A 12,591-nucleotide genomic window follows, 5' to 3' on the forward strand; every position below is an offset into this window, starting at 1 on the left:
GTCTTGATTAAAATACTGTTTACAGTACATATTTGAGGCATTTGTGCATTTTTAAATAATTTCTTTTGTTCATATTTATTAAAACAAATATCAAATTTTACTATATATATATATATATATATATATATATATATAGAAAAAATCAAAATACATTTCGTTAATCGTCACTAACACACTTTGATATTTCTAATATAATTTAAATCCAAAACGTTTAATTAGAACGTAATATATACTTACGATCTTAATGGATATCTTAGATGTATTATTGTTGTGCATGCTAAATAAGTAAAAAGAAATCGAGTCATTTAATTTCTCATTTAATCCAGCTATTTCAATGTGTAACTTAAGCAATGACTGGAACAAGACAAAATACTATGAAAATGAATTTTATCACGTATTTGCTGCAACACAGGATGACATATTGCATCAGTATTCTTACAAACAGTTACCAACTTTGAACTTTGAGATTGAATTTTCGTATAAACGAATAACTTTAGATATTTTTGGCTGATCAGGTCCTTATTCTTGAACAAAAGATAATCTTTAAAAGTTAACACAATCGCTTATATCCAGGGATATATAATTAAGGGTATCATATAGTCACGCTGCGGAGCACAACGGTTTCAATGGTGAGACCAGGACCAAAACCAAAAAGTACACCCCAATCAAGTCCTTCTCCAGTGGTTTTAAGCCCTTCTTTAAGGGACTTCTTTCTCATCAAATCCATAATGAAAAACACACATGCACTTGACATGTTACCATAATTACTAAGCACATCTCTAGTTGCTGTCATCTTTTCTGGTTTCAAGTTTACCTTTTGTTCAACCTGGTCCAAAATTGCACGTCCACCAGGGTGTGCAATCCAAAATATTGAGTTATAATCAGATATACCCAATGGATCAAAAGCTTTACTGAGAGCGTCGTTGATATTTTGCGAAATAATATCAGGGACACTCTTATTAAGATAAAATGTAAGCCCAACTTCACGAAGGAGACCACCGATAGCTCCATGGCTGCCAGGGACGAGTTTTTGATCGGTCGAAACAATCTCAAAGATAGGCTTCTCAACCTCTGGCACAGGATCAGAACCAATGATAATCGCAGCAGCTCCATCCGCAAACAATGCTTGTCCTACAAGACTATCCATGTCTGTCTCACTAGGACCACGGAAAGTGACTGCAGTATTCTCAGAACAAACGATAAGAACACGAGCATCCTTGTTGTTTTCAGCCAGGTCCTTAGCTAAACGAAGAACAGTGCCGCCAGCGAAGCAGCCTTGGTGGTACATCATGTACCTCTTGACGCATGGGTCGAGTCCTAAGAGTACGATGAGTTCATAATCAACGCCAGGCAATGCAACACCGCTGGTGGTGCAGAAGATCAAATGTGTGATTTTAGACATTGGCTGTCCCCATTCTTTGATGGCCTTGGTTGCAGCCTCTTTTCCAACCCTTGGTACCTCCCTGATCATCATATCTTCTCTTGCATCCAACGACGGTGCCTTGTATGCACACATATTAGGATTCTCTTTCAGTATATCTTCTGTTAAGTACATATGTCTGTTCTTGATCTGTGTCCTCTCACCTGAAATAATATTTAATTCACATCCATCAAGTAATTTGTCAAATATAAAAGTTGTTTGTCACTTATTAAAAAATAATATTTTTAAAATTTTTATTAGGTTTTTAAATCTTTCGAGTTATTCTTGTAGTGACTTGAACTTTCGTACTATTTTAATAATTTATTAAAAATTTTAATTATAAAAATAATGTTAATATATAGTCGTCGTCGTCGTCATTAAGCAGTGAATATGAGATATTTATAATGAAATGTTAATTATTGTGTTTAAATAATATATAAGTAAAATAAATTTTATTTTGATAAATATTAATTAAAATAAAAATAAAACGCTTGAAAAAATACATACAAATACGCTGAAACTTCTTCTTTAAGTCGGTCATGTGTTCGCTGTTAGTAACTCTAAAATAATAATCTGCATATGTACTCTGATCAACACAGTTTGATGGATTTGCTGTGCCAATTGCCAATACAGCTGCAGGGCCTTCTGCCCTTTGAACCTTACGAATCTCGCTCACAGACACCATGTTTTCTTATCGATGTTCTTTGGGATAGAAAAGCTTAGATATGTTTTTTGGGATAACAAAGATATTTTGATCGATGAAGACGGGCATGGAGATGGGGGTATTTATATGCTTGGGGGAGTAGGTGATGAATATGTAGAATAAGAAACCATGTTCTCAATCAAAAGTATATTAAACTCGTAATAATGTTCCTGGTCATAGCTGTATTCCGAAACGATGTTCTCCAATTTCTTAATTCGTTGCTTAATTGTTTTATTTTGACTTTGAAAGGATGAACCCGCTGTAATTTGGAGGCATCGATCGGGAGAAAATTTCTATTAGGTGACATCATTCTCTTGTTCAGTACTTTATTGGAAAACTTACTATTATTTTCTATTTTTTATTATTTTAGATAAGTTATTATATATTATTTATTATTTATTATTTATTATCTATATAAAATAGGGATATAAAAATCTTTAGTGTACAAATTTTTATTCGTAAAATTTTTTTATGTATAAATTTATTGAAAGAAATTTGTAGTTTTTAAAATTTTAACCCAAAACTTTTTAATTAAGTATTATTATTATTATTAGTAGTAGTAAAAGTTTTTATTCGTAAATATTTTTAATTTATAAATTTATTGAAAGAAATTTGTAGTTTCTAAAGTTTTAACCCAAGACATTATTATTATTATTATTATTATTATTATTATAGTTTAAATGCAGGACAAATATAATAAAAAATGTTAGTCGTCGTCTAATATTTTTTATTTATATTATATTTTTTATTTATTGACAAAACCTATTAAAAAAAAGGTGATTTCTATAATCCTCCGAATCCATAAGTTAGAAGTTAGAGATGTCTTTCTTAGATGACTTTGTTTAAATTTGAGCATATGTTCATTTAAGTATACATCATCAAGGAATAGTCAAATTATTATTTAAGACTCCATTTTTTAATGCAAATATGCTTTCACTACTACACTCATCAAGTCTATTATGGATGGCTTTACTAACAGTTGGTGTGGGAACTAACAAGTTATTGACGGCCGTTGCTAAAATACAAGTCATTGGTAATGTGACTGGAAATTATTTTTTTCCGACAAGTCAATTTTACTGTCCTATATGATGTCTGCACCTATTATCGCGAATAATATTGTTTACGTGTTAGAGACATAATCATTCATACGATCTCTTTTTGTTAGTTTAAGATTTTGAAAAAAAATAATATTATGATATAATATTAAAATTTTATATTTAAAATATTTAGAATTTGATTTTTGATAAATAAAAAAATAATATAATTAATGTTTTAGACAAGTGAGTCATTGACAATATTTAAATAAATAAAAGTTTTCTTATAAATTAAGAAATAAGTTACAATTAATCTTAGTTTTTATTTTTTATTTAATTTTTAAAATATAATTAGAGATTGTTTAGTCGTCAGTAAATATAAAATTAATGTTAAACATGGCTTGACCGTTGGTATTTTGAAATAAAAATGTTGCGCTTATTATTTCTATTTAGAGACGACTTGACTATTGGTTTATTTATTTATTAACTGATTTTCAGTGCTAATATATAAAACATTTTTGTCTTACATACATATGCACCATAAAGTAGGAACTATTAAGGATATGGATAGCTGCAAGTGGGTAGCCGGGCATCACGTGCTTCACTAGTATTAACCATTATATCCATGTCATGCTGAAATCTCTTCGAATTAAAAATGTTTGTGTTCTACTACTAGTGGGTGGAACTTATTATATCATGTTTTCTAATAGAAATTTCAATATTCAAAGACGACGATGTATTTGAGTGGGTGTGTGAGGAGTTTGGTGGATGACTATGGAGAGTTGGAGGCTTCTCTCACTCCACGCCTCTATATATATCTACCACCACATATATGAATCTGGTCTTAATTAATTAGTCTTTCTTGACCAAATTAAACAATAATATATATATATATATATATATATATATAATATAATTGATGACTATATTATTTCATACTTTTTTTATGGTTTGCTACAATTCGATCCAAAAAAAAAATACAAAATGTAATACAGCATCTACATATATTTTGAATGTTTTAAATTTAAACATTACGAACTTACAAGAAATAATAACAAAATTATTGACATTACGAAATCTATATCTAACTATGTCTACATATATTTTGAATATTCCAACACCCAATACATGCTCTTTGAATACTCATACCCATGCCTTTAAAAAAAAAAAATCCACTCTCATTTTAAACAGTTTCTTTGAAATCCAAAACAAAACAAAATCACCAACTATGTACCAAACATTAAATAACCAATTCCCTTCGACATTACCGTCAAGAATTAGTTACTCACCATTTAAAACATTTTTCAATCAATCACCATTTAAAACATTTTTCAATCAATCCGTATCAACTCGACTCAATAAGAGAAAAAGTTACAAACTACATTTGATTCAAACAACCAAACATAAACTTTTCAAGAGTCAAGAGTACAACCAAACATAAACTTCAAATAAACAAAACTAAGAAACAAAATTAAATCATTACATTCGACTTGCATAGTGTAACGCTTCTAACTTTTCTTGTTATAGATGTGATGTCTATAAACTCCATTGAACCCACTTGTTCGCATTCATGTTTGCCTTAGCTTCCCATTGCCTCTTTCAAACGAACTCCTTGCTAGTTTTATCCTCTAAAGACAATTTTTGGAACACCTCTTTGTTTACAATTACTTTATTTCTCAAGAATCTTTGTTCTCGATTAGTTTTTGTTTGTCCTTTAATCTACTTAACTAAGTTTTTATTTTCTATCACCAGTTACCACTTTCAATTCCTCTTCTACTTTTATATTGGCTTCTTCCATGAGAAACTGAATAGCTACCATAATTCCTTCCAAATTCGCATCCCCACTTATTTTTTCTTGAATCACATCTCCCATGATACATAATAGTTTTCCCTCCTATTTGTGGGTTATATACAGCACAATGCCACCAAATCCATTCTTTATCATCGTTCCTATTTTGATGCTTCACTAGACCACCTTTTGTGTCTTGTTCGTTAGATACCAGTGACTAACAAAAGTTTTTATACGTTTCCATTCTGTTTCCTATGGAATATCTTTATTTTCAAACACCTTTTGGTTTCTACAATTTCAAACCACCCATAAAATAGCAAAATTAAAATAGGAGTAAAGTATCGTTTTTTGTCATCAACATTTGGGATAAATCTTAAAGTTGTCCATAACGTTTAAATCGTCCTATTTAAGTCCCTAACGTTTCAAAATTGATTCAATATTATCCTGCCGTTAAGGATATGTTAATAGAATTAACGGCGGGACAAAATTGAGATGATTTTGAAACGTTGGAGATTTAAATAGGATGAAAACATTGGGAACAAAAACGATACATAGAATTAAATTTTAATTTTATTCTTCAATAATATCAATTTTTTAGGGTACATAATTATTCAATTATTTTTTAATCACATCTAAATAAATTACACTTAATCCATTACTTTCATTTTAAATAAATTTATTTTTTTATAATTTTGTTTTTAAAAATTTTTACTGGTCATTAAATGTTTGCAAGATGGATACTCATACGAAGGTGCTTATAATTGTTTTTAGATGAAAATGCAACCCAAATATATATTCGTATGTGACATGTTGCTCAAAAGAAAAGAATTTGATTTATACTTTACTAACAGTTACAAATTTTGATGTTGAATCTTCGCGTAAATAAATAACTATAGACAACTTTGTCTAAGTTTTCTCTCAATTAATAATATATGGGCAATCAAGACCTTATTTTGGAGCAAAAAAAATATTAAAAAATAATACAATCATATATTTATAGAGAAAGATATATAATTAAGTTTATCAGATAGCCACACTGCGAAGAACAATGGTTTCAATGGTGAGACCAGGACCAAAGCCAAAAAGTACACCCCAATCAAGTCCTTCACCGGTAGTTTTAAGTCCTTCTTCAAGAGATTTCTTCCTCATCAAATCCATGATGAAGAACACACATGCACTTGACATATTACCATAATTGCTAAGTACATCTCTAGTAGCTTTCATTTTTTCTGGTTTCAAGTTCACCTTCTGTTCAACCTGGTCCAAAATTGCACGTCCACCAGGGTGTGCAATCCAAAATATTGAGTTATAATCAAATATACCCAATGGATCAAAAGCTTTACTGAGCGCGTCATTGATATTTTGCGAAATAATATCAGGAACACTCTTGTTAAGATAGAATGTAAGCCCAACTTCACGAAGGAGACCACCGATAGCTCCATGGCTGCCAGGGACGAGTTTTTGATCGGTCGAAACAATCTCAAAGATAGGCTTCTCAACATCTGGCACAGGATCAGAACCAATGATAATCGCAGCAGCTCCATCTGCAAACAATGCTTGTCCTACAAGACTATCCATATCTGTCTCACTAGGACCACGGAAAGTGACTGCGGTATTCTCAGAACAAACGATAAGAACACGAGCATCCTTGTTGTTTTCAGCCAAGTCCTTAGCCAAACGAAGAACAGTGCCACCAGCGAAGCAGCCTTGGTGGTACATCATGTACCTCTTGACGCATGGGTCGAGCCCTAAGAGTACGATAAGTTCGTAATCAACGCCAGGCAACGCAACACCGCTGGTGGTGCAGAAGATCAAATGTGTGATTTTAGACATTGGCTGTCCCCATTCTTTGATGGCCTTGGTTGCAGCTTCTTTTCCAACCCTTGGTACCTCCCTAATCATCATATCTTCCCTTGCATCCAACGATGGTGCCTTGTATGCACACATGTTAGGATTCTCTTTCAGTATCTCTTCTGTTAAGTACATATGTCTATTCTTGATCTGTGTTCTTTCACCTGAAATAATAATGCGCAATTCACATCCATTATTACCTTTGATAAAGTCTAGAAAATGAAATATATAGCAATAATGTTATTCTTGAGTTTGTTTCGTAGTAACTTAAATCTTTAAGTACTATTTGAATAAATAGTTCATCTAAATTTGTAATTATAAAAGTAATGTTATTATTAAGTAGTTATTACTATTAATATCAAATGGTGAATATGCTATGTTGTATAATATGTTAATTTTACATTTTAATTAATATAAAAGTAAAATGATAATTTTTTTAATAAATATTAAATAAAATAAAACTAAAACACTTAATAAAAATACATACAAATGCGTTGAAATTTCTTCTTGAGATCAGTCATGTGTTCGCTATTGGTTACTCTGAAATAATAATCAGCATATGTGCTCTGATCAACACAATTCGGTGGATTTGCTGTGCCAATTGCCAATACTGTTGCAGGACCTTCTGCCCTTTGAACATTGTGGATCTCACTCACAGACACCATCTTTTCTTAGCTGTGTTTTTCTTATAGCAAAGCTTCGCTACGTTCTTTGGGATAGCAAAGGTTATTAGCTATGTTGTTTGGTATTTTGGTGAAGAATTAGGCACGGAGAGGGGGGATATTTATATACATCAGATTAGGGGCATATGTGGAATTAAAGGGAGGAATTATTGGAACATATATATAAAACGTGCTCAACAACTCAAAGTGTAGTAAATTCGTAATATATAAAATGTTCCTGGATTCAAACTGTCAGCAGATGTATTCTGACTTCTTCGTTGTTTTATTGTTTTACTTTGACTCTGATTGATTATTGTGCAGGTATCATGGTACATATATGTATTTGTGTACTTTTAGTATAATTCATGATAGTGATTAGGGGCCATCTAGTGTACAGATGTGCCTGTACAGATTTTTGTCTTTTTGTGGTTGAAAAAGCGTGTCATTAAAAGTGTTGCTTAAAGAGAAAGTGTTACCCTTAACCGTTAACTTGGCTCTGATACCAATTTTACTATTACTATTACTAATTCTGATTTCATTTTTATAGTTTTTCAATCTTGTTTTAGTTTATAATATTCTTTTTTGCATGGATTATTGTATATAAAATCTTTTATATGTTTGTCTTTTTCTTTAATATAATTTTTCAAATCCTCAAAAACTTCTTTTATTTCTACACTTTCTGTTGTCTCTAAATATCTTTTTAATTTTTCAACTTCATCCTCCATTTTTTCTTTCAACAGCTTTAATTCTTTTATGTCATAATATGGTATTTCAAGCATTTATATACTTTTTAAGTTTAGCTCCAACTTGTTTATATTTGTTTTTATTTCTATCCTTTTTATTATAAGGTCATTAATTTCGAACTGAAGATTATTTAATTCCCTTTTATACTCTTTTATTTTACTTTTTAATTTTTCGTCCTTTTTCTTTTATTTTGTTTTCTGGTCTTTCAATCTTTGTATACTTCATTATTTATCTTAGAATTTCTGCAAATTCTATCATCGATTCATCACTATTTTCTAACGATTCTATTAATTTTTCTAACTCTTCAACTTCTCTTTTTAATTTGTCATAGATTATTTTAGAGTTTCAAATGCTCTTTGATTTATTTCGGAAAACTGTAAATAATTCAACCGATTTTCTCTTTCAAAGAGCTCTTGTTTCTTGTCTTGATAAGTTACATATATTTTTTTTATTTATTGTCATAATTTAATGTTTAGGGTTTCATTTAATTTTTCAACCTTTTTTGTTAATTCTTTTATTTCAGAATTTTCTTCTTTAATTTTTAACTTGGATAAACTTAAAGGGCTATTAATTTTAGATTTTCTTATTTGAAAATTCGATGAAACTAATTTTTCTGATGGTTCTTTTAATAATAGAACTGGGTTTTCAATAGCTTTATATTTTGGTATTTCTGTTTTACAATTTTCTGAAATAATTCATCAACATAAATTCTTTCTCTGTTTTTAAATATTATACTATGATGGCTATTTGTTAAAGCATAATTTATTGCATATGTAATTGAAAAAGGTTCATCGTCTTGTTCCATTAGATTCTTTCTATGAAATTTATAAGCCAAACTTATAGATCTTCCAAGATTTTCAGTTGACAAAGGTATAGCATATCCAAGATGGGCATTGAATTTAACATTTACGTTTGCCAAGTTTCCATGAACAATTCCAATTATTTGATCTATTGGGTCATCAGTAATTCTTTTGTCACAGATTGCTAAGCTTATTGGTGAATTAATTCCTTTCATATATGTAGATTTGATTAAGACTTGTATAGTACTAATATGGATCCATCCAATTTTAGATCTTTTTTGTTGATCCTTAATTTTCTCAATCTGTTTACTCAACTCTTCATCATTTATCAAAGCTATTTCAAGTTCTCCATTGGCAGATTTTATCTTTATAGGGGCTTCAAGTTGAATTTTTCCATAGTATATTATATTTTTTCTATTAAAAACTTCTTTTAAAAGATTTTGTTTATTAAAATTTTCATTTGATTTGAGATTTAATTCTGTTTTTAGAACAGCCTGTTTTTCATTATCTAATAATGCAGATAATCTATAATAGTCAGATTCTTCCGTTAATTCTAAACTTTCTAAATAATTCATAACTAAGAGATTAGGATAAAGGCGTACCTTTCTGGAGAAAAACTTCTTTTATTTAGAATATTTTACATAAGATGTTTTTTATCTCCAGAGGGGAGATTGTAGATACTAACTCCAGAGGGGAGTTTAGAATTGGTTTTTCCTAAGGGAATTCTTCTTCAAACTATAGAATCGCCTCGGCAGCTTCCTCCTTGCTCTCCTAGCATATGAGTACTCTTAGCCTCCTGCTTTCTATGGTTTGATGATTTCTACAATTGCCTAAGCAACCTATTTATAATGGTTGGGTCTGATGGACAATTCCCATCCTTACCCTTCTTATGACGTCATTGCTTACGTCATTGTTTATTATCTTGCACCAGCTACATTGTTGGTGCTCTATGACCTAAGCGCTTACGTCATTATGCAATAATGTTGAGAGATGCTTCAGATGTGCTGTCCTCCTCTTTCATTATGTGGCCTTCAGATGCGTTGTCTCCTTCCTTTATCATGTGGGTTGATTCCGTTTCATTATTGCTTTCTTCAGATAACTCTGAGACACATAGCTGGCACTTGTGGTCTTCTCTGTCTTTTATCAAATAGCAGAGATTCCTCTTTATCCCTTCGGAGAGCTTTTCTAAGAGTCCAGATAAGTTATAGAATGCTGATTCAAATTCCACTAAGAGTCTCATCTCTCTTTCTTCAATTTCATTCTTTTTACTGGACACAAGCAAAGTATTTCTGCTTTTATAATTGATTCTTGTGTGAGATTCCCTTGTTATCTTTTGAGTTCTTTCGAAGACCCTTGCTAGTGTGCTGGCTAGTCTTCCTTCATGACTGTAGATTGCTAAATCTTGAACTTGATCAATTGGTTGAAAATTTCCTGGGAAGACGGACATGAAGATTACTTGATGTGCTGGAACCAAGCATTCTTCTTCTTCATTAAAAATAGGTTGACTATTCGTAAATTTTAGGGATATATCCCTTGGATTTACGTTGTCAATCATTTTTTAAATCTCTTTACTGCATCAACAAATCCTGCAGGAAACTCACTAATAATTTTCAAATCATTAAAATTAAAATTGTATCAATTAATCCATACTGGAAAAACTGATAGGTGTCAGATGGGGAAGCTTCTGGAAATATAACCAGCTTTGTTAACTGTTCTTTGGCAATAGGATAATATCCCAAGATTACCCTTTTTTCTTCAGTCCAATTTAGGACTATGTTAAGGGTTTCTCTGAGATTTGATCTACAGACCCTTTTCTTTTCCTTGATTTCAGCCCTTGTAGGAATGTTTCTTATTATTCCTGTTCTCTGGGTTTGAATTGGAGCTTTATCTGCTCTTTTTAGGGTTTGCTCTGGATGAAGAGCTTCATATTCCCTGAAAGATTCCTTTGCTTCTTCCAGTGTTAAAAACCCTCCTTTATGAATTATCCTTGATTGATGTGTAAATGGTGCTGCTTTTTCCCAGGCATCATATACTCCTTTCATGGGGCCATTATAAATTACATAATATTTTTTATCTTGGGTGGATTTTTTGATAATTTCAGCAATTGTTTTATTTTCTGGAATTTTTTCTTTACCTGATTTGTCCACCACGCTTAGCTGGCTGAACTCTGATGGTCTTGGTTGTTGTGTTGATTTCATTGCTTCGATGGCTTTCTTGAGGGTTTGGATCTGTGTCCTTATTTGCTGACAATGCTTGCATTTTTCGAGTTCTTGTTCGTATTTTTGAATTTCTTGATCTAATGCGTTGTAGATGAACTCCATTCTCTTGTTAATGTATCTGCAATAACATTTTTGTCACCCTTAATATATTCAATTTTTATTGGATATTGTAACAAAAATAATTGCCATCTTACCAATCGTCCATGATTATAATCAACTTTTAAATTATATCGTATAAAACCTGTTAGGTAACTTGAATCTGTCCTTAATGTAAATTCTTTGGGTAGTAAATCGATTTTCCATTTCTTAAGAGATTTAATTGCTGCCAGAGTTTCCTTTTCATGAGTGGTATATCTCTGTTCTGTTGGAGTAAAAGTTCCTGAAATATACCTGCAAAGTAATTCCTTTGGGGGATATTTAGAATCTAGTGATTCTTTTTCTTGTTCTAAGCTTTTTATAGCTTTCTTAGCTTTTAGACATCCTGACCAGGTTATGTCTGAGGCATCTGTTTCTATTATTAAGTAGTTATTTTCTTCTGGAATATAAAGTTCTGGAAGTTTTTCACATAATTTTTTAATTCTTTGAATTTGCATACTATCTTTTTCATCCCATTTCCATTCTTTTTTAATACTTATTTTTGGAAATAAGCTTTTAGTGTATTCTGTTATATTCTTTAAAAATCCTTGATCAGAAATATAATTTATACACCCTAAAAATCTTTGTAATTGTTTTCTATCTTCTATTTTATTAGGAAATAAATTTACTTTTTCTAGAACATTTGGTTGTAGTTTTAGCTTTCCTTCAGTGGATAGAATTAATCCAAGAAACTCTATTTCTTGTTTTGCTATTCTTGCTTTCTTTTTGCTAAGAACTAATCCTTTTTCTTTACATCTTTCTAAAACTATTAATAATTTTTGAAGATGATCTTCTTTATCCTGTTTTGTAAAAATTAGTATATCATCAATGTATACTAAAACAAATTCATTTAACTCCTTTAGATTTTCTTCCATAAATCTTTGATAAATACCTGGGGCTTGTTTTAATCCGAATGGTAATACATTCAATTCATAGAGCAACACACTTGTTGATTCTTTTGTTGGGCAAGTAAAAGCAGTTAATTTCTTTGTTTCTTCGTATAAACGAAGTTGCCAATATCCTGATTTTGCATCAAGAGATGAAAACCAAGTTGCTCCTTTGATTTTTTCTAAAATAGAATCTTTTCTTGGAAGTTTATGAGCATCACCAATAGTTGCTTCATTCATTTTCTTATAGTTTATTACCATTCTTCGTTTTCCCCTTTTAATTTCATTACTGTTTTCAACGTAAAAAGCTAGAGCCGCATGAGGACTTTTACTTAATCTTATAATTC

At 30.8% G+C, this 12,591-nt stretch overlaps 2 protein-coding genes across 2 annotated transcripts; both read right to left on the bottom strand.

The window, feature by feature from the left end:
* Positions 1–370: 370 nt before the first annotated feature.
* Positions 371–2,196, bottom strand: LOC130976259 (stilbene synthase 3-like). The gene is made up of 2 exons (XM_057901074.1): positions 1,928–2,196; positions 371–1,584 (listed from the first exon to the last, which is right to left on the bottom strand). The coding sequence occupies exons 1-2, from the start codon at positions 2,103–2,105 to the stop codon at positions 593–595; spliced, it is 1,170 nt and encodes a 389-aa protein (XP_057757057.1). The 5' UTR covers positions 2,106–2,196; the 3' UTR covers positions 371–592.
* A 3,629-nt stretch (positions 2,197–5,825) lies between these two features.
* LOC130976732 (stilbene synthase 3-like) lies at positions 5,826–7,569 on the bottom strand. Its single transcript, XM_057901651.1, has 2 exons — positions 7,285–7,569; positions 5,826–6,961 (listed from the first exon to the last, which is right to left on the bottom strand). Exons 1-2 carry the CDS (start codon positions 7,460–7,462, stop codon positions 5,970–5,972), a joined length of 1,170 nt encoding a protein of 389 aa, XP_057757634.1. The 5' UTR covers positions 7,463–7,569; the 3' UTR covers positions 5,826–5,969.
* Between the last annotated feature and the right edge of the window lie 5,022 nt (positions 7,570–12,591).

The sequence above is a fragment of the Arachis stenosperma genome, chromosome 4 (assembly GCF_014773155.1).
Source record: "Arachis stenosperma cultivar V10309 chromosome 4, arast.V10309.gnm1.PFL2, whole genome shotgun sequence".
In the NCBI taxonomy this organism is placed as follows: Eukaryota; Viridiplantae; Streptophyta; class Magnoliopsida; order Fabales; family Fabaceae; genus Arachis; species Arachis stenosperma.

Coding starts and splice junctions, on each gene's coding strand:
- LOC130976732 (XM_057901651.1), bottom strand. CDS start 7,462: ATGGTGTCTGTGAGTGAGATCCACAATGTTCAAAGGGCAGAAGGTCCT. Junction 6,962..7,284: donor GAAGAAATTTCAACGCATTT/GTATGTATTTTT, acceptor TTATTATTTCAG/GTGAAAGAACACAGATCAAG.
- LOC130976259 (XM_057901074.1), bottom strand. CDS start 2,105: ATGGTGTCTGTGAGCGAGATTCGTAAGGTTCAAAGGGCAGAAGGCCCT. Junction 1,585..1,927: donor GAAGAAGTTTCAGCGTATTT/GTATGTATTTTT, acceptor ATATTATTTCAG/GTGAGAGGACACAGATCAAG.